This window comes from Orcinus orca, chromosome 21 (genome assembly GCF_937001465.1).
Source record: "Orcinus orca chromosome 21, mOrcOrc1.1, whole genome shotgun sequence".
Taxonomy (NCBI): Eukaryota; Metazoa; Chordata; class Mammalia; order Artiodactyla; family Delphinidae; genus Orcinus; species Orcinus orca.
In genome coordinates this window covers 13,579,950-13,607,406 of record NC_064579.1, presented here as the reverse complement: position 1 = coordinate 13,607,406, position 27,457 = coordinate 13,579,950, and the positions used below count along the sequence as shown (strand labels likewise).

The window sequence follows — 27,457 nt, the reverse complement described above, 5'->3', positions numbered from 1 at the left end:
CCTAGTGACTTGCCTAAGTTAACTGGGGCTGGAGTTGCAAAACCAGGGCAATAACTCCAGCCTACCAATTTCTACTGTCCGCTGAGACCCTAAGTCTAACTCTCAGAAGCTCTCAGGCTCAGACCCAAGCTGTCTGGACCTAACGACCACCTCCTGGGACAGCTTTCCTCATCGATCCCCAAATCCCACTTCCAATACATTGCCATCCACTTGTAAATTAGAGATTCCACTGGGCTGTGCAGGGCCTGACTGTTTGTTTCCATTTTGTTCTCAAGGATATTCCTTCATTTAGAATTGAGAGTTACCCTCTAAATCTGCCATCCACTGTATGAGACCTTTTCTTAAAAATCCATTTCAAAATAAAACTGTTCACAGAGCTGGGTCAAAAGCAGTTCAGTCCCTAAAGGTATCCCCTCCAGCATCTAGAAGTCTCAGGTCATGTGGCTCTGATTACCCAGGGCTTTAAAGCTGCTTGTTCATTTCCGGTATGATAAACTGGAAGAGAGAGGAGCTGATAGCATTTCTGCAGCTTGGTATAAATGTCGTTCTGTGGCAGTACAACAGCCGGTGAGAAGACACTAACTCTGGCTCGGCGCCACTGTGGTTTCTCGTGCAAGTGGATATTTTAACTCCAACCTCTATCTCGTCTATTAAATGCCACGTGGCTATGGCAAAACAATAGGTTACCGTCTCTCCTGGCTCAGGAAAATCTACACCCATGCAAAGCCTATTGCACAATTGTTTCCCTCCGTTCCAGACCCTGTTTTTTGTCATATCCCTTTATCCTTACCCTATGTGTAAGAAAGGCACCAGTGTATACCAATTCAGAGAAGGGTAACATTTCTGATGTTTGGTATGCTCAGGACAGGGGAATGTTCTGGTTCATATTTAGTTACTGGGTAATCCTAAGAAGCATTTCAAGGTGTCACAATGTCATAGGGTCATATATTAGTGATAAGTTAACCTTAAAAAGCATTCTGAATAGAAGAGCATGAGAAAAGAATTTCCCTTGGGTGTTGAGTGACATTTTGCAGCAAAGACGGATTAGGGATGTTCTGTCTAATGAGTCACCCAGTTTGGAGAGAAGGGACAGCTGCTAATGAAAGAGAAATCCCCAGCAGACCCTTGCTCTGCAGACAGCATATCAAGGGCAGGAAAGCTGATACTTGGCGGGTCGGAGACATAAGTTCCTATCACACAAACTCTCAGGAATGCAGCCTGACAGCAAGTTTCTCAAGAGGCCGTAACAGGTCACCATTCTCAAATACGAACTTTCCAACATCCCTATACAAAGCTTAGATATGGAAAAAATATTCTACGTGGTCAACTAGGAAGAAAAATGCTTGAAGTCTCCTCCATGAATACTTTGTTGATATCACCCAGAAGACCAGGGACTACTTACTGCTTTTCAAGATTTGCAGTAGAAAGGTATTTCATCAGTCTAAAGTGGCCTGTTCAGTTCTTAACACTACAGAAGAAACCAAACAGATGAGTTTAACCTAAGTTTATCATCTGAGTTTAATGCTAAGCTAACCTTGTATCCAAAAGTTAGTTCACACGGGTACATTCTGTGTCTTTAAGTCCATTTTGGGGAAGGTGGGAAAAAAACCACACAGCTTCTGATTGTCGAGGACTGATAGAAAATCAGAGACCCACAAGAAAAAAGGATCTGCTACAGATTTTCTGCCAGCTTTTCTTATTTAATGAGCCCTCGCTGTTTTCTAAAATGAGGGCCCACTTCATATTACAATGACAGAATTATGACTCTCTATCAAAAAAAAAATCGCTCTTTTTGGTTGCATATACCTGCAAATATACTAAAAAACAATGAATCATACACTTTAAACAAGTGAGCTGTATAATATGTGAACAAAATCTCAAAAAAGCTGTTTTAAAATGTTCTTTTATCAGCAAAAGTAAAAAAAAAAACATCACAAATAACAAAAAATGAAAGTTCCTAGTTTGTTGTATAAGCCATAGTTTTGCTGTTGCCCAGATAACTAGGTCTGCCCTGGGGGAGCATTTCCAGGTTTGATGAAAGGTACTTTAACCTGGATTTTTGTTCTCAGGAGTGAGGGACAGGGGCTGCGGGTTCAGAACTCACTTGGAACATGGGCTGATCACAGTCGGTGTGGGTGGGTAAACCAAGGCAACATTCACTCGCTCGCTGCCATTCTTGGGGCAAATGATCTCTGCCACGCCTTCTGGTCTGGGCTGACTCAGCAACTCCCCTGCAGGAGAGAGAAACATGCATTAGTGAGATTTGCCTTCAAAAATGAGGCCACCTTAGAGAGGGGGTAGAGGAAGCAGGGAGCAGGGCAGGTAGTGAGGACGACGGGAAGGGTCTGCAGACAGTGGAATCAGAGAACAAATGTGCAACCAGAGCAGAACTGGCTCTGCTCTCACTGGCTCATCTGCATCACTGTGGAGAACATTCTAATGGTGATGGCAGGAAGGCTACCGTTCCGGACAAAGACAGCATCTGCCACTCTTTTCCTCACCTTCCTTTCCCCAGATGGGCTCCAGAGATCTTTATCTAGACGTCACCAGGATCCCTCGAGCCCGGAGAAGCAGGGCTGCCAAGGAGGTGTTCATAATGAGGATGGGGGCAGATGGAATTCACAGCAGCCTTGCAACAAAGCCCCGTATTAATGATCTGGAAATGCAGCTGACTAAAGGTGTGTTATCAAGGTAAACAGGCTGGTTCATGCTGGCAAGAGGATTTCCTGGGTAGGTATGTGTGCGGATTTGTAAAGGACCAACACAATGCTCTCTTATGAGTAATGGGAGCTAGTAAGTCACCCCAAAGGATACCTGCGTACTCTGCCTGCCCCAGATACGATCTCTCCAACCAGATCATCAAATCCCCAAGAGCAGTGATGCCTTCCGTTTCTTGCTTTCCTCCCCACTGTCCGCTTACCCAGTAGCACCCTCTGCCCTTTCTCTGTTTTCATGGCCAGCTCTTGCTCAGAAAATTCAAAAAACAGCTTTTGGTGGACAATGGTGCATTATTGCCTAAATTCCCCTACTTATACCTAGAAAGTAAATAAATGAAACCAAAACATCTGCCAACTGGGGAAAGATGCTACTGGAAATAAAACATCAACAGCCATCACTTGTATTACTGATTTGAAATTCTGGGGACCCCAAAGTATATGCCATTCATGTGAGGATACAAAAAAATCCTTTGACTGAAAATGCCGTGTATCTAAACGTCTCACCTTCAGCGAACTCACATTGATAGAGCATGCCCATGTGCCAGCACTGAATGGACAGCTTTAAATGTACATCTCATTTCATCTTTACAATGTTACTATAAGGTTTATCCTCACTTTGTAAATGAGGAAGCTAACGTTCAGGGAGGTTATGTGATGTACCCAGAGTCAAGGCTAGCAAGGGGCAGACTCGGGCTGTGACCTTGGGAACCCATCTCTGGGGCCCTTACCTTTTGCTGCCACCCTCTGATACCCGTCCCCCCAAAGTGGGGACTGCTTCTTTACTCCAGAACACATCTCTCCTAGAAAAGTAATCCAAAAATGCTATTATTCAGTAATGAACTAACCATTGACATCTTTGTACTTTTATGAAAGACAGCTGTTTCCTGGTTTGAACAATTTTATATGGCTTTGCAGAATACAAACCAAATGTAATTTGAGTTCCTTAACCAAACTAATGTAAACACCGAATGACTGCAAAAGTTAATTTAGCATCATTAGCTTGTATCATGGATACATGGGTATCAGAATTCTGCTCCAACACCAGCTAGGAAAAGATCTCAAAATATAAAAAGGCAAATTAAAAACGTAAACATTAAATGCTCTCGAAGTCATAAAATGAACCAAAGTAAGAGCATGTTGCACCAGACTGAGACTTGGAAGTCATCCAGTCCAAATACCACTTTACAAGTCAGAAGGTCTCTGAGTTTAACAGATTTGCTCGGAGTCCCACAGAGAGCTTTAAACCCACCGCCTACCATGGGGCTAGAACTGCACCAAGAGAATGCTCTGAACCACCCAGGCCTGTTAACACCCCCAGTCCGGACCGCCCTCCACTGCTTCCTCACCTGATACTTTCAGTTTCTACTTTCTGTCCCAAGATTACCCCCAAGGCTTGAACCCAGACTGGGAATCTCTGGCTTCCCCCAAGAACTCTCTCCTGGTGGCAATTTCACACAGGCCTCTGCTCCTCCTTCCTGCAAGTGCCTGAGGGCCCAGGATAACAAATGTAGATGTCAAGCCGCGACCCCAGGCTCCCGTTCCTGCACCGCTGGCTTCCTTGCTGGGAATAGTGTAGGTTTTGCCAGAGAACCGGAAATAATTTACAGTTGACTATTAAGCATTGGCTATCAATTTCTATTAAACCAAGAGCTTTAGTGCCCCCCACCCTGCCCCAGATGCCCAGAATCACCCAGGTCCAGGGAACTGGTTTTGTGTGGGCCGTACCCCTAGCAGCACTGCCAGCCACTGAAACAGCAGGAAAGTCGAAGGCACTGAGAAATTTCATGCATACGAAAAATTCATTTGGTGCTGTGCAGATGAGCAAGAAACAGAACAGTTCACGAGCTCCAAGACATGCGTGCACTCCGACAAGCTACTGCTTGGGGCCAGATTCTGAGGATTTCGGAAACGTGCCCAGTTGCTAAATTAAGAAAGTAAGAGAAACGGATTTTTCCTCTCAAAAAAAAAAAAAAAACAACAAAAAACTATCTTATCAGTAACACGAATAGTGGTTCCTAACGTGTTGGCGACTAAAATAGAAGCTAATTGGCTCCGATTTCCGTAACACAAACTTGATTTTCAAACTAAAGCACAGGCTATTGGTTGAGCACCTAATTAGGGAGATGTTACTGTGTGAGGAGCTGCAGGGATACAGCAGTCTAAAGCAAGGCCTGTGATGTGGAGGGCTTCGGCACTGGAGAAAGTCGAGTCCCCGAAAAAAAGAACGATGGTACTGTGCAGTGGATGCCCCCTAGGAAGTTATGTGATGCTAGAGAACGACTGATTTCCAGGACTGGAAAAGACCTGGAAATGTGGGGAATTTAGTCATCACTAAATCAGTCATTTAGTGATGACACATCAGTCATCACTAGCAAACGCTAATAAAAAAGATAAATTCCAAAGTTGGTGGCAGCTGCAAAAAAAATGTTATATTTATAGAAAATGTTACCAATAGAGGAAGGAGAAATATTCATGTGACCTGGTATATTTCCATTTTTAGGAATTCGCTTCAAGGAAGTGGGCCTTTCTTACAAAAATTATACAATGATTGCTCATAGCAACACTATTCATAACACAGTGAAAACTTAGTAACCCTCTCAAATATTCAACAAAGGGGAAATGATTAAAACCTATGACACAATTCAGAAGACAGAATTCTCTGTAGTCATTAAAAATTATGAGACCAACATTTCTGTGTAGAAAGTAAATTTGAAAGTATGTTCTCATTAGAAACATAAACTGATAAGGAACACAACTGGATGTGGAGTGAAATGGGTCATTCAAGATTAAATGGTCCTGAGGTTATTTGTTTATTCTTATGCTTGAATCAATTAAAAAAAAAAGGCTAAGAATGCTTCACACTGAAGGGAGATGCCAGCTTTAAATGCTGATGCTTTCTCCTCTGTTGGATATTCTCTATTCATGTGCGGTTTTTACACAGTCTTCCTGAAGTAGCAGAAACTTGGCTGGATGAACAGACCACCGCATCTACTGAGGCTGTATTAGGCCACTACACAGTCTCCCTGTGCCTATTAAAGTTATGAAAAGCTATTCTTACTTAATCACTCTGTCTCAAGATTTCTGGCATTAAAATGCTAGTGAACGCTCATTAGCTGTTTTTCCCCTGTGGAAGAATAGAACACCAAGTTTTATTACGATTTATTTTTAAACTACAGGAGATAAGTGAAATGGCTGGTCTTTTTCTGCTAATCATCAGAATTCACAAATACTGGGCACATTATGCAAAATACTAAAAATGTATCACTCTGACGACCCAAACCACGATATTAAAAGCCTAAAACATGTCTTTTCAGTACAAATAAAACCCACTTCCTGATCCAGGGTAAAGATCTGAGTTATGAACATCCCTCAAAACAGCAAAAGTGGTCTGGAAATTAAAACAAGCAATTATGTAGATTCTATTAAATAAGGAATTATCCAGATTTCTTCAAGGCCTCTTTCAGCTTGAATATTCTGAAGCTCACTCCTCCACCCCGCAAAGTTCACTGCTGTCTTTTAAGTGTGGCTCTGGATGAGATGCAATGATACACAAACGCATGTTTCCCACATCCCCTCAGGGCAAAGGCAGCATCCTCAGAACCTGAGGAGCAGGAAGGCTCCCACTTTGCAAGCCCACCGAGTTATCAAAGGCAGCAAAGATGGGAGAACTCCACGGTCCCTTTTATATGAAGACGAACGCCAGACAGAGATAAAAGGACATCTTGTCTTAAAACAAAACAAAGGCCAGAAAGTATATACAAAGGAGAGGTAAACACTGTGAATGTAAGTTAGTGCAGCCACTATGGAAAACAGTATGGAGGTTCCTCAAAAAATTCAGAATAGAACTACCATAGGATCCAGCAATTCCACTCCTGGGTATGTATCTGGGAAAAAATGAAAACACCAATTTGAAAAGATACATGCACCCCAGTGTTTACAGCAGCACTATTTACAATGGCCAAGATATGGAAGCAACGCAAGTGCCCATCAACAGACAACTGGATAATGAAGATGTGGTATATACATATAATGGAATATTACCATTTGCAGCAACATGGATGGACCTAGAGAATATTATGTCTAGTGAAGTAAGTCAGAGAGAGAAAAACAAATACTGTATGATACCATTTATATGTGGAATCTAAAAAATAATACAAACAAATGTATATAGCAGAACAGAAACAGACTCACAGAAAACAAACTAGTGGTTACCAAAGGGGAAGAGGGACAGTTTAGGAGTAGGGGATTAACAGATACAAAGTACTATACAGAAAATAGATAAGCAACAAGGATATACTGTATAGCCCAAGGAACTATAGCCATTATCTCATAATAACGTATAATGGAGTATAATCTGCAAAAATGAATCACTGTGCTGTACACCTGAAACTAACATAATACTGTAAATCAAGTACACTTGAATAAAAAATAAGAAAAATGCACCACTGTGCACACTTGAGAGTGTGAGAAAAGGGAGCAGAAGAGATCTCTCAGTACCTACTGGTTCCCACAAAACCGACATTTGCAGACCTGGCCACCTCATGCCGTTTTAGGGGACGGTCCCCACGGCTGAGCTTCAGCACAGCACAGCACCTCCCTCAGGCCCAGGGCTGGGCAGCTCCAGCTTGGCTGCTGTTCCAAAGAAATAAAATAAATAGACTAGGTTGTACTTTTTGGTAGTCCTGTTTTTTAAAAAAAAATCCATTTTGTGACTATGAATTATGACGTTTTTTTAGAAGAGAAACTGATGTGCAGGAAGTAGCACAGCGAGCCTGTGTCAAGAGCACAAACAGATCTGGTCCTTCCATCTCCGAGACCAGGACTGGGCCCATCTCTGGCCAACATCGTTTTCACAGAGGTAAAAATTATGCACAACTATGGAAGTGTGATCTTCCCAACTTATAAAAGTGTCTTAAAGTACCATTTTATAATAGTCACTTGGAATAAATGGAAACAATTTTAAGTTTAAAAACCAAAGGATATAGGTCATAAAATGTCATTGAATGTGGTATTTTCCAACATATTGAAATAAAAGGTGAAGTTTAAAAGTAAATTTAAAATCAAAATGGATTAAAGGTAATTTGGCTTTGGAATTGTTTTTGGAAATTTTACCATAACCTTTAAGTAAACAGGAGATATCAGTAACTTGGAGCTAGGATAACTTTACTGGCAAAAGACATCCTGGTATAAATTAGATGTGAAACGAAAGAGGAAAATCTTATGTCCTAGGCCTGGGTCTGCCACTGAGTTCACTCATTCATTTAACAGGTACATAACAACCACCAACTAATGTGAGACAGCACCACAGACTCTGAGAGAACAGCAGCGAATAAGGTACACGAAGACCCCTGATTTCGTGGCGCTTACAGTCTAGAAGGAAGATTAGTAAGGAACAAACTACATAACTTATTAAAAACTTGTTACACAGATTATTAAAACAGGCTAATGAGATAGGGAGCGACTGGGTTGCCCAGGATGCTTCTCTGAGGAGGTGACGTTTATGCTGAAAGCTGAACGACAAAGAAAAGCAAGTCATGGGAAGAACATTCCAGGCAGAGGAAACCGCTAATGCAAAGTCATGAAAGTAGGAAGATGCTTGGCTGCCCAGAGAAGAATCTAGATCATGGGGTGAAGGGGAAACGGGACAAGACGAAGAGGCAAGACAGTGAGGCCCAGATCATGGACTCTGCAGACAGGGGAAAATGTTTGGTTTTGATTCTAAGTGGTGCGGAGCCATATGGAAGGTTTTGAATGGAGTAATGACATCTGATCTAAGGATCCCTCTGGCTGCTGTGTGGGATGGCAAAATGAAGGCAAGGAAGCCATAAGAAGGCTCACAGAGGAGCCCGGGTGAGAGGTGGTGGAGGCCTGGTCTGGAGAGACTGGCGTTATGTTTCATAGACGGTCAGCAGGACTTGCCAGTGAATTGGATGGGGAGGTAAGATGCAGAGACGAACCAAGGCTAATTCCAACTCTTTGGTATGGGAAGACGGCAGCTGGTGGTACTACTTGCAAGACTAAGCGAGAAGATTGTTAGTGGGAAGGGGAGAAATTAGGAGTTCTGTTTTGGCCAAGTTAGATCTGACTGTTAGACAACAGGGTGATAGATATTAATTGTGGAATTACACATTCAGTTCTGGATTTGCAGGAAAAGGTTAAGACTGGAGGTAGAGATTTGGGAGGAATCAGCAAACACATGATCTGGAAAGGCATACAAGTGAATGACATCACCCAGGAAATTGAGTAGATAAAGAAGAAAAAGGAAACAGACAGCCTGGGGTGCTCCAAGTTTAGAGCACTGAAAGTTTAGAGGCTGAAAAGGAGAGAGGCCAGCCAGGAACTGCCAAGGAGGCAGAAGGAGAACAGGAAGAACGTGGCTTCACAAAGGAAACCAAACTCCTTCAAGAAAAGGGAGTGACCAGCTGTGCTCAACTCTGCTGAGTGGACAAGCAAAGTAACAACGGAGACGGGACCACTGGGCTTGGAGGTGACTGGAAGCTTTGACAGAAGCAGAAAGGTGGGGACGGGTGTGTGACTGAAGAGGGCTGAGGAAAGAATGGGAGGCAGAAGTGGGAACCACAGCCAGAGACAGATTTCCACGAAGCGGTGAATTACGTTGTACTTGCCACTTGTACTCTGAGCTGGGTATCCCACACCCGAAAAACACAATTAAGGAGATGGCCTTGTTCCTCTCTGAGTTTTCTCCAGCTCTAAGTCTCCGTGTCTGAACTACTACAATGAACAGGTGGGTAGATGGAGGAGTGAGTAATAGAATGAGTGAAAGCTCACAAGGCTCAGAAGATAAAAAAGAGAAAGGAGGGACTTCCTTGGTGGTCCAGGGGTTAAGAATCCACCTTCTGGGCTTCCCTGGTGGCGCAGTGGTTGAGAGTCTGCCTGCCAATGTGGGGGACGCGGGTTGGTGCCCCGGTCCAGGAGGATCCCGCGTGCCACGGGGCAGCTGGGCCTGTGAGCCATGGCCGCTGAGCCTGCACATCTGGAGCCTGTGCTCCGCAACGGGAGACGCCACAGCAGTGAGAGGCCCGCGTACCGCAAAAAAAAAAAAAAGAATCCACCTTCCAGTGCAGGGGACATGGGTTCGAACCCTGGTCCAGGAAGGTCCCACATGCTGTGGAGCAACTAAGCCCATGTGCCACAGCTACTGAGCCCACATGCCATAACTACTGAAACCCGTGTGCCTAGAGCCAGTGCTCCACAACGAGAAGCCACCACAATGAGAAGCTCACGCACCACAACAGAGTAGCCCCCACTCACCGCAACTAGAGAAAGCCCGCGTGCAGCAACGAAGACCCAACGCAGCCAAAAATAAATAAATAAATAATAAAAATAAATTAATTATAAAAAAGAATGTAAAAAAGAGAGAAATGAGCCCAGCGCAAAGGCCCTGGAGGCCAACGTGATAAACTGCTCTTTTGAAAAGATAAACAGGGTTGTCCACGTCTTTTCCAGAGTGGGTTATGTGGTAAGAAAGCCATCTGTATGGTAGACATTTCCACTAAAAAAAACAACAATGGTGAAATAATATGTGCTTGCTATTGAAAACAGATTTTTATCAAAAGTCAGTCTATGCAATACTTAGCAAATTACCAATGCCATTTTTTACAGAAACTAGAACAAAAAAGTTTACAATTTGTATGGAAGCACAAAAGACCCCAAATAGCCAGTCATCTTGAGAAAGAAAAACGGAGCTGGAGGAATCAGGCGCCCTGACTTCAGACTATACTACAAAGCTACAGTCATCAAAACAGTATGGTACTGGCAGAAAAACAGAAATATAGATCAGTGGAACAGGACAGAAAGCCCAGAAATAAACCTACACACCTATGATCAACTAATCCATGACAAAGGAGGCAAGAATATACAATGGAGAAAAGACAGTCACTTCAGTAAGTGGTGCTGGGAGAACAGGACAACTACATGTAAAAGAATGAAATTAGAACACTAACACCATATGCAAAAATAAACTCAAAATGGATTAAAGACCTAAATGTAAGGCCGGATACTATAAAACTCTTAGAGGAAAACATAGGCAGAACACTCTCCGACATAAATTGCAGCAAGATTATTTCTGACCCACCTCCTAGAGTAATGAAAATACAAACAAAAATAAACAAATGGGACATAATGAAACTTAAAATCTTTTGCACAGCAAAGGAAACCATAAAACAAAAAGACAATCCACAGAATGGGAGAAAACATTTGCAAATGATGCGACTGACAAGGGATTACTCTCCAAGATATAAACAGCTCATGCAGCTCAATACAAAAAAAGAAAAAGAAAAAAAAGCAAAAAATGGGTGGATGATCTAAATAAACATTTCTCCAAAGAAGACATACACAGATGGCCAAAAGCACATGAATTATTAGAGAAATGCAGATGAAAACTACAATGAGATATCACCTCACACCAGCCAGAATGGCCATCATCAAGACGTCTACCAACAATAAAAGCTGGAGAGGGTGTGGAGAAAAGGGAACCCTCCTACACTGTTGGTGGGAATGTAAATTGGTACAACCGTTATGGAGAACAGTATGAAGGTTCCTTAAAAGACTTATAGAGCTACCATATGATCCAAAATCCCACTCCTGGGCATATGTCTGGAGAAAACCATAATTCGAAAAGATACATACACCCCAGTGTTCATTGCAGCACTATTTACAATAGCCAAGACATGAAAGCAACCTAAATGTCCATTGACAGAGGAGTGGATAACGAAGATATGGTACATATATACAATGGAATATTACTCAGCCATAACAAAGAATGATGACATTTAACATGGATGGACCTAGAGATTGTCATACTGAGTGAAGTAAGTCAGACAGAGAAAGACACATATCATGTGATCATTTATATGTGTAATCTAAAAAAATGTTACAGGGCTTCCCTGGTGGCACAGTGGTTGAGAGTCCGCCTGCCGATGCAGGGGACACGGGTTCGTGCCCCGGTCTGGGAAGATCCCACATGCCGTGGAGCGGCTGGGCCTGTGAGCCATGGCCGCTGACCCTGCGTGTCCGGAGCCTGTGCTCTGCAACGGGAGAGGCCACAACAGTGAGAGGCCCGCGTACCGCAAAAAAAAAAAAAAAAAAAAGGTACAGAACAGAAATAGAGCCACAGATGTAGAAGACAAACTTATGGTTACCAGGTGGAAGGGGCAGGGGAGGGATAAATTGGGAGACTGGGATTGACGTGTACACACTATTATATACAAAATAGATAACTAACAAGGACCTACTGTATAGCACAGGGAACTCCACTCAATACTCTGTAATGACCCATATGGGAAAAGAATCTAAAAAAGAGTGGATATATGTATATGTATTACTGATTCACTTTGCTGCACACCTGAAACTAACACAACATTGTAAATCAACTATACTCCAATAAAAATTTAAAAAACAAAAAATTAGTCTAAAGCACTTTAATCACAACAATCAATGTATATGAAACTGCTGGTCATAGAGAAACAATACCAATTAGTTTGGTTCTGGAATCAGACAGCCTTAGCTGCAATCCTGGCTAAGATTTACTGGCTGTGTGGATCAGTCAGGGTCTCCTCAGGAGACAGAACCACAGAGTAAGCTTTAATATAAATAATTATTAACCTATTACAGTGAATTTACTACCAAGAGGAAAGAAAACTCTAAAGGATAACTCCAAGGCTGAGGGAGAATTGCCCAGGAAGAAGAACCCGGGCGTGGGAGAGCCCTGGGCAAAGCTGAGATTCAGACCTTGTTGGTTAGATGGGGTGTGGTACAGCCTCTGAGTAGGGGAAAAGCCTGCTGGGCTGCCCAGGCCAGACCAGTCCACAGCTGGCTAAAGCCAGCAGGGAACTGTCCCCTGGGTGCTGACAAAATTCCCCAGGAAGCTGTCTTTGAGGGGAAGGTGGGGATCATGCTGTTGGACTGAGGCTAGATGGGCACCAACTAGAGTCCCTGAAAAGCTACCCACCCGCCCCCCGCCCCGGGTTGCTGCTGAATCAATGAGGAAGCCAGCTAGTCCACCCTCGAAACTCTCTGGGGATGTGCCCTGGGGGATACTGCTGAACTCGCCAGGAAATTGGCTGGGGTACCCCTAGATTCTCAGGCATCTTCCTGCTGGGCCACAGGGAGGTCAGCTCGGGTGCCCACAGATACCATCCAGCACTTGGGCCTCACCATATACTCTTAGGGAGCTCTGGGACTCCGAGAGGGGTCCCCCACACTGCAGGGATGCTGTGTTCTCCCTGTGAGCAGTTTGCTTTTGGCTCAATCTGTTCCTCTTGGAAAGAAGTCAAGTTGATAGGGCCACTTAATCGGATACATCCTAAGTTATGAAGTGCAAAGGTAGCTGCAAAAACTTACACCCTCAGACATTGTGACTGTCTTCCAGAACTGTTTTCACTTTCGCCATATAGCCCTGCAGTTCTTCACCGTGTAGGAATCCACTGGGTTCCAGGCAATTTAACAGTGCAGAGGTATTACGTCTCCCAGATTTGTTCAATTCTCAAGTCCAGTTTTGATTCTAAATGCTGGAACTTTGTTTTTAAAAAAAAGAATCACTTAGAAATGCCCTTCTGTGCCTTGAAGCTTTGGGGACAATTTGTAAAGTCTTATCATTAAGAGAGGACAACCTGTAAGCAAAACAGAAGCAGGCCAGTTGGGGTTCTTAGAGATGACCTTGAACTAAGGTATAACACAGTACCTATCTTCAGTGAGTCTTCATGGCTTGTCATTAGGCTGCACCGAACAAACGAAATTTCAACACTTCAGCGTCTTCCCAACATCCTCCAAGGTGGTGACAGTGGTGACAGTTACAGGCAGAAGGAAAGACAAAGGCCACACTCTTGATTTCTTCTCTGACTCATTCCATGATGCTAACCTGTGAAGCACTCAGACTTTCCTGATGAGTAACTCAGTGGAAGCCAAGCGTCCCCGCAAGCCGGGCACACACGATGGACACTTTGAAATTTTTCCTTTTATGGCAGGTGCCCATCTGGAGCAGATAAGCCTAGCTTTTCCTTGTTTAACCCAATTCCTGACAGAAGATGACTGTCCTCATAGTAATGTTTGCTTTTAATTTCAGAAAGCTTTTTGTTTGTTTGAGGAACAGGAGGTGACTGAACATCTCAGGTATGCTAAACTGAGAATAGTGGCATTTGGTCCAGGGCCCCTCCTGGATGGATCATCACATAGGTCTCTTCTGGATCAAAAGAGCTGGGACCTCAGATCAAGCACTTGGCAAAAGTTCAACCAAGGCGGTGGGGGGGGGGGAACTGCTGACAAAATTTCTTTGTAAATCTTCTTCCCTCACATTACAAGCTTACACTTCCTTTTCCTAATGTCGTTTTTTTCTTTTTTGTGTTTGTATTTGACCACATGCAACCCTCGTACCATTCCTCCCCACCACTTCCTCATAACTCAGTGCTTTGAAATTCCCCTTCTACAGCCCCCCTATTTCCATCACCTGCGGTGGAACAAAAGTCCCCATCTTCTCCTCCTCCTCCAGGCTGCTTTTCCGCCTGGATTCTCTCCACCTGCTGAAAGAGTCCCAGGGTGCCCAAGGAGTTTCCTTCCCCAAGTGTCCATCACAGAACTGGGATGAGATGCCAGGGAGAAACTTTGGGAAGATTCCCTGCTGAAGTATGAGACCCCAACAGACACAAAATAAACATTCCTGGAGACCAGGATGAACATCCCGAGACAGCAGGTAAACGTGGCTCCAGTGGTGTTTATTAATATGTAGCAGAATTACTCCAGGGAAGTTGCCAGAAACTGGGGTGCCTACACTGGGTTTGCTTTTGGTTCTAAAAGAGTCAAAAATAGCAAAATAATAGATTGCTTTATATCAACGTTCTATACACTGGCTGTTGTCAGCAGCTTTATCAGTCCCAGACTAGCCCAGATAATATACAAATCGCGATATCACAAGAACAAGAGAGCCTGTCTTTAGATTCTGTACAAGATTCCTCGAGAATATCTGAAAGCGAATCATGCTATATCCTAGAAATGTAGAACAGTGAGGTACCACTTCAACAAGGTGGTTTTAGGACAAGAAAGCCTTCATATCGATGGTAAGCAGGCTTTAAAAATTCACCACCCTGGACTTCCCTGGTGGTCCAGTGGTTAAGACACAGTGCTTCCAATGCAAGGGGCACGGATTCAATCCCTGGTCAGGGGAACTAAGCTCCCACATGCTGTGCAGCACGGCCAAAAGAATAAAAGAAATTAAATTCATCACCGTGAAAGAAGTCAGATGGAGAAAGACAAATACTGTCTGATGCCACTCATATGTGGCGTCTAAAAAGCTAATAATAACTAATGAACAAACCAGACTAAACAAAAACAGGTAGATGCAGAGAACAGGATAGTGATTCCCAGAGGGGAAGGGATGGGGGGAGGGTAAAAAGGAGGAAATAGATGGTGATGGATAGAAACTGAATTTTTGGTGGTGAGCACACTGTAGGGTGTACAGATGTAGAAATATACTGTACACCTGAAACTTATAAATCAATGTTACCTCAATAAAAGAAGAGTAAAAACTCACTACCCGGGCTTCCCTGGTGGCGCAGTGGTTGGGAGTCCGCCTGCCGATGCAGGGGACACGGGTTCGTGCCCCGGTCCGGGAGGATCCCACGTGCCGCGGAGCGGCCGGGCCCGTGGGCCATGGCCGCTGAGCCTGCGCGTCCGGAGCCTGTGCTCCGCAACGGGAGAGGCCACAGCAGTGAGAGGCCCGCGTACCACAAAAAAAAAAAAAACAAAACTCACTACCCAGGAGAAATGGCAAGGGCTTGACCAAAAAGATGTAGACAGATTCATGCAAGTAAAATCAATAACGGGACACACTGTGAAAAGGTCAAGCTTCCGAGGTTAAAGTTTCAGAGGACAGCTAAGGCCTTCCACAACCCTATACTCTTAGTGATGACAAAAGAGATAAAGTGACCGAATCATTCATACACATACAGGTGTCTCACTGGAGTTACGATCTGGAGTTAACTGATCAGTTGCTGGCTCAGCTCAAGCCGTTGTATAAACGGCCTTACGAACAAGCACATCCTTCAGCAAAATGCACGTGAAGACTTCTACCACCCTCTCCTGACCTTCAGTAGGTCTGACCCGTGTCAAAGCTGACCAGGGACAGAGGGACACGCTGCCCTGCCTGTTCCCGCCACTCAGTCATTCCAGCTCCTCAGACGTGTGTGCCGGCCACTTGGCTCCATCAGCATTGCTAAGGGTTTATATAAATACAAATCCACCCAAGAAAGGAAAAATATTTCCCCTTTTCCGGCTCTGGATAAAGTTCTAGCAGACTTGGCCGACGATTAGACATGCTTCACAGATCAAAGCACGCTAAGGGGGGGCGGGGGGAGGAACAGAGCCCAAACCCAGCGCTGGCCTGCCCCCTTCTCAAGACGCAAGTCAGGATCATCAAAAGCCCCCATGCTGCTGGGCTGGAGTGCTTTCAAAAGGTGACTCTTTATTTGGAGAGCCTGTCACCTCCTTCTTACTGGAAACGGCTCCAGGCTCAGAGGAGTGAGTGAATACAGACAGTTTCATAAAAGCCTTCAGACTAAAACTGTCTCCCTCCAACCTGAGTTCTCCTTTCAACTGAAAAACGGGAGGAACTTTTAGGACCTGAACTGAAATTTGAAACACTGGCCAGGCAGCCTTGTCAAAATCGACCTGGTTTTGAAGGACTAAGGGAGGCACCTGAAGTCCTGAAGGATGATCAGAAACTGTATCTTGGCTTCAGGTCTCAGAACGAAGCTAAGAATTCCTGCGGATCGGTTTTCTTGGAGGAAGGGAGGGGGCAGGAGAAATGAATTCCTCTGGGTGAGGGGTTGCTGAGAGACCCCACAGACTTAGGGTCAGACCCACAGAGCCTTGAGGCTGGAGGCTGGAAGAAAGCTTGAGACGGTTCAGCCGCCTTATTTTGCACATGAATAATATCTCCCACTTGCATAAACAGACACTACTGGGACCGTGTTCCAGCCAGGACCCTCTTCCAACACCAGCTTTTCTTTATCTACTCCCCCCACCCAAGTTTCATTCCCAGAAGATCCAGCCTGGACTTGAGGCCATTTTAAACAAAAAGCATCCCTGGCGTCCTGAAAAATGTTACATTGCACGACCAATGGAAACCGAGCCCTCCTTAGACTCTCCAGCCTCTGCAAAGTTGTAACTGTGAACAAGAAAGAATTCTTATTTAATTATTTAAGTCTATTTTTTCTTATTTTTCAGGTACACCTTCCTGCGGGCAGGTGCAGCTGGCTTTCAAATGAAGCCTCAGTGCAAAGAAAATGTAATCATGAAAAGTGTTGACACCCGTTAGAAAGTATGGGACCCCCAAACAGGACTGGCTTCCTCAGGGGAAAGAACCATTTCTCGGGGTAGCTCAGTCCACTCCCCTGGCCGTGGTCTCAGGTCACCTCCAGTCCTGACTTCCGGCCTGAATATCAACTGAGATCTCATTGCCTATTAAACACTGATTAAACACCAAAATCAAACTCCTGATTCCCACTGGCCTCACGCCCCACCAGGCTACTCCTTTCCCAGGCTTCCCGTGTCTGTGAGTGTCCACTCTGTCCTTCAGTTACTTTGGACAAAACACATGGGGTCATTTTTTTATGCCCTTCTTCTCTCACACCACACACTGAATACATCGGCACGTCCCACTGCTCCAGCTTCAAACCCATCGGCATCCGACCACTTCCTCAGCTCCCTGGTCCATGCCACCATCAACCCGGATGTATGGCGGTCTCCTGACCCCACAGTCTATTCCCCACTGAAGCCAGAGCAATTCCCTCCCAGGGTACGTCAGACCATGTTACTCATCTCCTCAGATCCTCTGCCACCTCCTTTGTCACTCACACATCTGCAGGGTCCGGTGTCATCTGCTCCATTCTCCTGCCCCTCACTCCTTCCTCATCCTGCTCTAGCCCCACTGGCCTCCCACCTCAGGACCCCGTTTTCACCACTTAGGTCCCCATCCCCCTCCCCATACAAGCTTCATTCAAGTCTCTGCTCAGATGTCACCACCTCAGAAAGAACTCCCTGACCACCCTGTATAAACAGCACCCCCAACCTCCTGGTCACCCACATCCCATCACCTGCTTTATTTTTCTTATGGTACTTCTGTGCACCTGACATATACTGGTTGATGGTGTGTCTCCTCTACTAGAATGTAAGAGTCACGAGTGTGGGGACTTCTCACGCTCACTGTTGGATCCAAGCATCCAGCACAGTGCCCGGACCATAGCAGGCCTGAGACAGATGGTGAAGAAGAATCGATCGTTTGATGAGTCCATAAGTGGATGGCATATACAAGGCGGCTTCTCAAGCTCCCTCAGGTCTGTGGTTCCAAACCTGACACTGGTGTGGCGCACAGTCAGGCCGTCAGGGCCACAGTCTACACCCTCTTCTTCCCAAGGGCACACGAAGGCCCAGCTGGGCAGGCGTCAGACTTCCCGGCGTATCATTGCTTCCTCCACACGCCAGGCCTGGCACACAACCCAGGAGTGCTCCGCTCTGGAACTCACTCTGCTTTTCTGTCCTACCTGGTTCTCGCATCTTTTACAAACTAAAAGTCATGCCAAACTCAAGACCCATTTGGGAAGATTCTAATGCCAACATCTTGAAAGGTATTCTAAATTCTGAGAATTACAAGACTCAGAGACTCTTTAGGAAGACCCTGTTAAGTGTAGCTAAAAATGCCCTCTTCTTAACTATCGTTGGAAATGGCTTATTTAGAGAGTGGGGGTGGGGAATAGGGAACAGAGATGCCACAAGTTACTTAGCGCTCTGGGGGTGGGTAGGAGGAGCTGAAATGAGAGCTTAGCACCGCCCACTTTCCCCAGTCTCAGAGAGCTTGCTCACACACATGCGCTGATCAGCACCCTGCTGGCTTCTCCAGGGAACCCTCTGGAGGTCTCTCCCTCCGGTCCTGTGTCCTGCAAACTCTGGTCACCCTGGGCTCCTTAATTCAGAGGGTCTGTCTCAGCTCCGCCCTCTGCACCGCAGCCTGGACACTCTCAAGGCACTACGCTGGGCCAATTATGGGACTCACCTCATTTGTTTCCCATATCTCGGGATCATTGTCCTTTGTCACCTGATGCTCAGGGTCTTGAAAATCATTGTTTTATATACTTTGCTGGAGTTTTTTCCCAGGTGCAAGAGTAAATACAGTCTCTGTTACTCTATCTTAGCTGAAAGTGGAAGTGTTTTTATAAGTCTTAAAGTACTTTTGATATTGTGAATAAAATAGTTTCTTTCTAAATGATAAGCCCATCATCAAAGTTAAAAACTCATGTTCCTCCAAAGACAATGAATGAAAAGACACAGACTAGGAGGAAAGATTTGCAAAGCATGTATCTGATAAAAGGGCTTGTATACAGAATATATACAGAACTCTAAAAACTCAGTAAGAAGAAAAAAACCCAATAAAAAGGGGGCAGCAAAAGTTTGAACAGGGCTTCCCTGGTGGCGCAGTGGTTGAGAGTCTGCCTGCCGATGCAGGGGACACGTGTTCGTGCCCCGGTCCGGGAGGATCCCACATGCCGCGGAGCGGCTGGGCCCGTGAGCCATGGCCGCTGAGCCTGTGGGTCCAGAGCCTGTGCTCCGTAACGGGAGAGGCCACAGCAGTGAGAGGCCCGCATACCGCAAAAAAAAAAAAAAAAAGTTTGAACAGACATTTCTCCAATCAAGGTGTACCAATGGTAAATAAGCACATGAAAAGATGCTCAACATCATTACTCATTAGGGAAATGCAACCACAACCAGAACGAGATACCCTTCACATCTATTAGAGTGTCTAAACAAAAAAGGCTGACCACACCCAGCGTTAGTGAGGACTGGAGGAACTGGAACTCTCAACACTGCTGGTGGCGTTTCTTGAAAAGTGGAAACATACACCTGCCATGTGATCCAGCTAGTCACTCTTAAACTTTTACCCAAGAGAAGAGAACGCATAAATCCAATCAAAGATCTCTATATAAATGTTCATAGCAGTTTCCTCTGAAGTAGCCAAAATCCAGGAGCAACCCAAATGTCCATTAAAAGGTGAGCAGATGATAAACTGTGGTATATCCATACAATGGAATACAGACCAGCAATAAAAGGGAATGAACCATGGGTATACACAACACAGATGAAGCCAAAAATAACTATGCTGAGGAAACGAAGCCAGACCAGAAAAGAGTGCATACTGTATGATCCCATTATATAGAATTCCAGAAAATGGAAACTAATCTATAGTAAATCAGTGGTTATCTGGGGTGGAGGTGGCAGACAGGAAGGGATCGGAGTGACCCAGAGGAAACTCCCGAGGGAGGGGGATTTGTTCATTTTCTTGATTGTGGTGATGGCTTTATGGGTAAATACACAGCTCAAAACTTACCAAATTGTGTACTTTCAGACTGTGCGCCAATTACATCTCAACTATATCTCAATTAGAAACAAACCCTATAGTTAACTAAAACCCCAAACTATCAGCAAGAAACACCAACTGGTGTTACAGCATGACCACCCTCCCCACCAAAATGAAATGCTTGACAGATTTGGGAAGGATACATTTCATTTACCATATCCCATGACTTCCAAACTGAAAAATTAGGGAATCTCAGATCAAAGCCCTAGAAGGCAGAAATGTCACATAAGCATCCATCTTTTTTGCTGAGATTCTTTTTTCAGCTTTTATTTATGATTATTTCATGTGTGTCTCACGTGATATTTGTAAAACAAAAAAGTATATTCTGTTAGATGAAACTCAAACTGAAGCTATACTCAATCATATAGAAAGTTATAATAATAATAATAGTAGATACTATCTAATACCTAATAATAATTGGCAGGTGACACTACCTACCAATGGCTACTAAATTAATAGGTCAAAGTGGTTAAACATAGTTGATGGTTATAAACTTTCAGGGCATAGCAGTAATATGGAAACACACCAGCGTCTGCTGCTGAGGGATAGACGTGTAAGAGCTGACACCTATGGCAGGGTAAGTCCAGGTAAACATACTCCCTTCCATCTCTAACCATCTAGAGACCTGTAAGCTTGGCTTCCTCTTCCATCTCAGGGAATTACTCTCTGCCTATTGTAAGCTGAAGAGTATCATCACTTAGCGGTGAGACATAAGCTTCAATTCATCCAACACTATCCCCCAGAACTACCCGGAGAAGACAAGGCTAAGGGCAAGAAGACATAAGGACAATGGCTTCTTTCAGTCTTGAAGCACAAAGTAGTCTAGTGACTGACTCACAACATTAGCTCAAAAGAGCACCATCTAATCTCCATCAAGTGGAAATTGCACCAATTTTGATTACATGAACAGAAAAAATAAGTAAGTACCATAATAACCTCTACCACTTACGAGAAAATTTACCCTGGCTTTTATGGGAGGAAAAATCTCCTTATTTCTTGAGCTGAGATATTATATCAAATTATATCCAAGCTTTTTAATTGAAGCCCATTTGTATCAGAGGTTATTAGTCTAATGAAGCCATTTGAAACAAAAAGTATAGACAGTTGCCAATCTACAAACATCTGACTTTCAAAAATAATAAATGGCCCCATTCCTCTTAGCAGTGACACTTTTAACAATTCCACCTAAGCAAGCTTCCTGTTGCCCTGTATTCTGGTGTCAGCTCTCATCCTCGCTGCAGCCATGCCCCCGAACCCCACCCCCCAGCTCACCGATGTGGGAGCCATCGCCCTCCTATTTTCCTCCTCACTGTGGCTCTAGCCTTTATCTAGCCGTACACCCTTCACCTGCATTCTGCTATGGACTGCAAGTGCCAGGTCATTATGGCCAATACTGTTCCAGAACGTTGTAGGATTACACGGGCTTTGTGCTTCAGTCAGAGCATCACTGCCGAGGAGACACCCAGCCTACCTGAATCACAAGGACTTCTCCAAAGGAAAAATGAGGTTCTGATGCCAGAAGTGGAAGGAATGGATTACGAAGAAAAAGAACAATGGTAAACTATAATCTAGATACACATCAGTAAATACAGGTTCCCTGTATCTACCCCAGGGTTCCCTGGGGTTGTGATATGGTACAAAGAGAAAAAGATGAGACGCATAGTAGAGGCTGCTAGAGTCTGCTGAGGAAAATGTCCAGGGAAGGAAGAGTTTATTTAGTTATTTTTTTAGAGTCCACATATAAGTGATATCATGCACTATTTGTCTTATTTCACTTGGCATAGTGTCCTCCAGTTTTATCCATGTTGTCTTAAATGATAGGATTATCTTCTTTTTAAAGGTTGAATAATATTCCAGTGTGTGTGTGTGTGTGTGTGTGTGTGTATGCCATATTTCCTTTATCTATTCACCTACTATGGACACTTAGGTTGTTTCCATACCTTGGCTCTTGTGAATAATGCTACAATGACCATGGGAGTACAGATATCTCTTCAAATAATGATGATGTCTCCTTTGGATATAGACTCAGAGTGGGAGGGAGGAAGAGCTTACGACACAAATTGACCATGTGTAAAAGATGTTGTAGGAATGAAAAACTCCGAACACCTAGGAAGAAAGGGGGAGCATGGAGTATTTGGCAAGGTCATTGTCCAAGGTCATACATAGTTTAAAATTATGACATTTCAGTGAGCCTGTGTGCATGAAGACTTGCTTATATTTCTGGATTTGAATACAGTGCAGAGAAGTGTTGCTAAATTTTTGATCAACATCAAAAAAAGGGTGGAAATGTTTTTTCTTTTATTATGAAACTGGAGGAAAGGCAAGCCTTATAAGTAGCATGCGGCCCACTAGAATTTTCCCTGATGATAGTGCTAATTTAGGAGAAGAAGAAGGATGCAAGGCCATAGAACAATTGTGAAAGCAAGATAAGGCTGCTGAGTCTTCACTCAGTGTATGAGATTAGGTTTTAATGGCATATGATGAAGTGGCCGTGACACAGCCGGCAGAGCTCACTGAGTTGTTGAAAATGGCTCTTGAAGCTACAGGAAATGGACAGCAGACGTAGAAAAAGAACAAGGTAAATCCAAAAGAGTGGGAGGACAAAATTAATCAAGAGAAAGTCAAAAATAGAGAAGAAAAGCAGTCAACTTGACAAATAAAACCAAAAGAAAGACCAGTAAAATAAGCAATATTTGGCAAATATGATAGAGATGGGACTAGCTATAAAACAGAGAGAATTTGGTTTTTTGATTACAAAAGAATACTATGCTAGCTTTATACCAACACACTTGAAAATCTGGACAAAATGGCTGATTACTGATAAGTTATATGCAGCCAATATTTACGCATATTTTGAGTAGAGAATACAAGTAGCTTTATGAAATTAGAAAATATAATCAAAGATATACACCTTAGAAAGACATCAGTTATTTTCCAATGTATTAAAAAAGCCAGAAGAGTCCTAATACAAAAATCAGATATGGAAAATTTACCCAAAAAGTAACTAGAAGCACATTTCTTTTAAGATCTTAAGTTCTAACTAATATTAGCAAATAGATTCCAGCAATGTATTTTTAAGAAGTCATTATGATCAAGAGGGATTTATCACCATAAAGCAGGTATTTTAAAGTAGGGTAAAGTTGTAATGAGGAAAGAAATGTCCTTATCCAATATCAAAACACACTCCAAATTTCAGTAGTTTAAAAAAAATCTAATAAGCTATAACAGTACATCAGTATATTATTAAACCAGAATAGGAACCCATGTATATATGAGAAATAAAATATAGGGTAAATAAAATACAGGCTGTCCTCAGTGTGGAACTACAAAAATGATCATACAAGCTGAACTGTGCAAAGTTGATCTTAATGATCGACTGGGAAAATATTATTGTTCTATGACCTTAAAATCTTTCTGACAAAAGCACTAGAAACTTTCTTGTTGGTTATAAAGTTATAGATAGACTTAAAATTTAGTAAACCTTATATTTAGTTAATACAGTGCAACCTAAAACATTAGAAATATTGAGAATTAACATGTTTTATTCCATTGTAAAAAGACTTATGAGACTTCTAGTTTTGAGTCCAGCATGGAAGGAGCTTGGAAGTTGCCACTCTGTCCTAACAGGTAAATATCTGAACAAACTGGAAAATCAACAATTCTTCTTAGATTCATTAGAGAAGTGAGGTCACAGGAAAAATCACTGTGCCCAAAACTGGAGAGGCAGAATAGCAGATACAGAGAATAACAACTTACCGGAACAGAAACCCAAGAGCAGAAATCTCTGTGGAAACCAATAGTGAGGTAGGAAAACCTGAACTGTATTTGACGGATTGCTGGAGGCTTGTGTGGAAAAGTCTGTGACGTCGAAACTCCAGGGAAGCCCCTATCCTTTTACGAGTTTTGTCTCTTGAGCTCTACCAGGTTGTGACTACCAGGTGAAGGTCAAAGGAAAGTCCCCTTGGAATTCTGGCAGGGGGAGGGGGAAAGGAGCAATTTTGAAAACACCAGAGCATTCTGCTATTCTTCATAAGGCCTGCCCTCAGGAGAAACTGTTTTACCAGAGGCCTAACCTATGGGGTTTTGTCAGAGCCTAACTGACCTGGGGGAAGGGAAGTATCCAGCCACTGCGTTTCACCTAAGGTGAGGGAAAATACTGAGAGGCAATTGTGACATTCATAGCTGAGGAGCACATGCTCATTATAGGACTGAGACCTAGTCATAAGACTATGCAATGCTTCTGTAACACTACATCACTAAAGGACTATGCACTGCAGTTAATTTCACCAGTCCATCGTGTCTGGATTTTCAAGGAAGAGAAAAGCGAATCATATAGAATGCTTGATTAAAACCAGAAATGGCAGAAAAAGAGTGGAATATAAAAAAGGAACAAAGAACAATGGCAATAAATATGAAACAGTAACAAATATGGTAGATATTAATCCAATGATATCAGTAATCATTTTAAACACTAATGGTATAAATACACCAATTGAAAGACAGAGATTGTCACAGAGGATCGGTAAACAAGATCCAAATATAAGAAATCTACTTTAGATATGAAGGCACATATAGCTTAAAAGTAAAGGGCTGGGGAAAGATACATCATGCTAACACTAATTAAAAGAAAGTTTAAGAAGCTGTATCAATTTCAGACAAAGCAGAGCAAAGAAAATTATCAGGCACAAAAAGGGGCATTCCATAATGAAAAAGGGGTCAATTCTCCAAGAAGACATAACAATTCTTAATGCTTATGTGCCTAACAAGAAAGCATCAAAATCCATGAGACAAAAACTGATAGAACTGCAAGGAGAAAGAGAGAAATCCACTATCATAGTTGGAGATTTCTACACCCCTCTATCATCAATGGACAAATCCATCAGGCAGAAAATCAGTACAGACATAGCTGAATTCAACAACGCCATCAACCAAATGGATATAATAAATGTCTACAGACTACTTCATCCAACAAGAGTAGAATACACATTGTCTCAACCTCACATGACGTATACACCAAGAAAGACCACGTTCTGGGCCATAAAACACACTCTAACAAATTTAAAACATCAGAAATCATATAAAGTCTGTTCTCAGACCACAGTGAGGTCAAACTGGAAATCAATAACAAAAACAAAGCTGGAAAATTCCAAAATACTTGAAGATTAAACGGTTCAATTCCAAGCAATACATGGATCTTGCTGTCTATACGTGAACTGAATAACATGCACAGTGACCAAGCACCTACAGACTTTGAAAGAAGGGACCTGATTGTTCACTGATCATGATACACATCTGTTATATCCAGGGAGATTTGTGGACTTAAGAACTAGCTGTGAAGTTTGTACTTTATGCACTTCCTCAGTTAATATGGCAGTAACTGAAATTTGATTGTTTTGTTGGGGTCCTGGGATTATTTCACTAAATCGTGGTAACTGAAATTCATGCATGGGCAAACTGTTCAGAGCAAGGACTGCATGTGCAGCATACATTTGGTAATATTCTATTGCAAGATACAAATACCTAGAAGAATGTAAAATAGGATAAGAAATCATATTCTTGTTATGAGGAAGTCTGTCCCTAAGCAGAACATGAAACTGAGATATCATAAAGAAAAAGAGTTGATTTGACTTCATAAAAATTAAAGAATTCTGCACGACAAAAGGCAATCCAAACATAAAGATAACTGACAAACTAGGAAACATAATACAAACATTTGACCACGGATTTGGCCAACGATGCTTTTCTTCACAATAGTATGAGGAGGGGAAATCTCAGTGAGTCAAACTTCATGAATCAGTAGATGAGAAGTTAGACTAAAGTTCTCATATGGTGTGGATTTAGTTTTATGGAATGCAAAGTACCTTCCAACAGAAAATGTGGAGTACTCCCAGTCTTATCCAGATCCTTGGCAATGCGAGTAGAGAAACCTTGAGTAACTGTGTGAAAGATGAATCTCTTTTCTGTTCTATAAGAGAAGGAGAACAATTGACAGAAGGTCTATTTCTCCAGGGCAGAATTCCAATATTGTCTCTGTACCACTGAGCTTTGCAAAACATCGAAACGCACAGTCTTTAGCAAATCACTTTTTTTTTTTTTGCCGTACGCGGTCCTCTCACTGCTGTGGCCTCTCCCGTTGCAGAGCACAGGCTCCGGACGCGCAGGCCCAGCGGCCACGGCTCACGGGCCCAGCCGCTCCGCCACATGTGGGATCTTCCCAGACCGGGGCACGAACCCGTGTCCCCTGCATCGGCAGGTGGGCTCTCAACCACTGCGCCACCAGGGAAGCCCGCAAATCACTCTTAAACAACCAAGAGGGAAAGAAATGGAAAGGCTAATGAACTTGCCAATTACCTTTGTAGCCCTGACTGCTGAAAATAGCGATGATGGGAAATACGTGATGCCACGTATGTGAAACTTAAAGAGCACAGAGATTCAAATGGAGTAGAGCAGGAAAGAATGCCTCCGATAACCCACCCAAGTTGAATTATTTATAGTCTTAACTGGGAAACGTTGATTAAGAAATGAGAGGATACAGGAAAGAGCAGCTCCTGAAATTGTGCCTAAATACCGCAAATATTCCTAAGGAATCCCACGGACAACTGTGTCAGAGAGGAGCTGACAGATGGAGTATAGTAAGCACAGAGATCATGCCCTTGTCAGCCAGCATACGGAGAGCATTACTGATCCTCAGCAAATCATTACTGATCCTCAGAAAAATGTACTGCGACTGGGTCTAAAACCTGACTGGAATTTTCCATAGATGTGCGATGCTGGAGATGGGTTTGCAGCTGCACTCGCCACATCACCTTTGCAAAGCATGGTAGGTCACAGCCAGAGGAGCAAAGGCTGCTCTGCTCTTTCTCAAGCAGAAAAGGATCTTAGAAGTGCCAAGTTCTGTCCCACAAAGGATGGGGATAGAAGATTATGAGTTAGTGGTCAGTACAGTATTTCCGTCTTGAAGCGGGGATATAAAGCCTCAGGTGCTGGGTGATGAGCCACAATCCCTCTGAACAGGTGCTTAATCAGGACTGGATAGGATGAATTCAGACCTGGGCATCTGGCATCTGGTACCAGCCCTTTTTCTGGCAGGCTGCCTTTAGACACGTCCCTGACACCTTTGCATCTGTAGCTCTTCGTTGTCGTTGTCTAGTTGTTTAAATATGTAAAATGGTGATAACACTACTTGCTGGCATATTCTATTTTAAAAAAGCCTTCCATTACTCAGTGCATATCAAACAGTAAATGCTTTCTCTTAGTAAACCTGCATAACAATTTTCTGAACTCTTCTGCTCTGGGCAAGATTCATAAATACACCAGA

The 27,457-nt window shown here is 43.3% G+C and overlaps 1 protein-coding gene across 6 annotated transcripts in view; it reads right to left on the bottom strand.

Moving 5' to 3' along the window:
- Nucleotides 1-27,457, bottom strand: part of MFHAS1 (multifunctional ROCO family signaling regulator 1) — a 117,190-nt gene that overhangs the window by 16,626 nt on the left and 73,107 nt on the right. For 5 of the 6 annotated variants that reach the window (XR_007474583.1, XR_007474582.1, XR_007474584.1 and 2 more), the window contains one exon: nt 2,105-2,231. Coding sequence is in view for 3 of the 6 variants with exons in the window: in XM_049704230.1 (XP_049560187.1) it covers nt 2,105-2,231 (127 nt within the window). In the remaining 3 variants the exon portion in view is untranslated. Of the gene's footprint in view, nt 1-2,104; nt 2,232-3,445; nt 3,518-27,457 lie in introns of all 6 variants that reach the window. The other variant, XM_049704231.1, reaches the window with a different exon arrangement.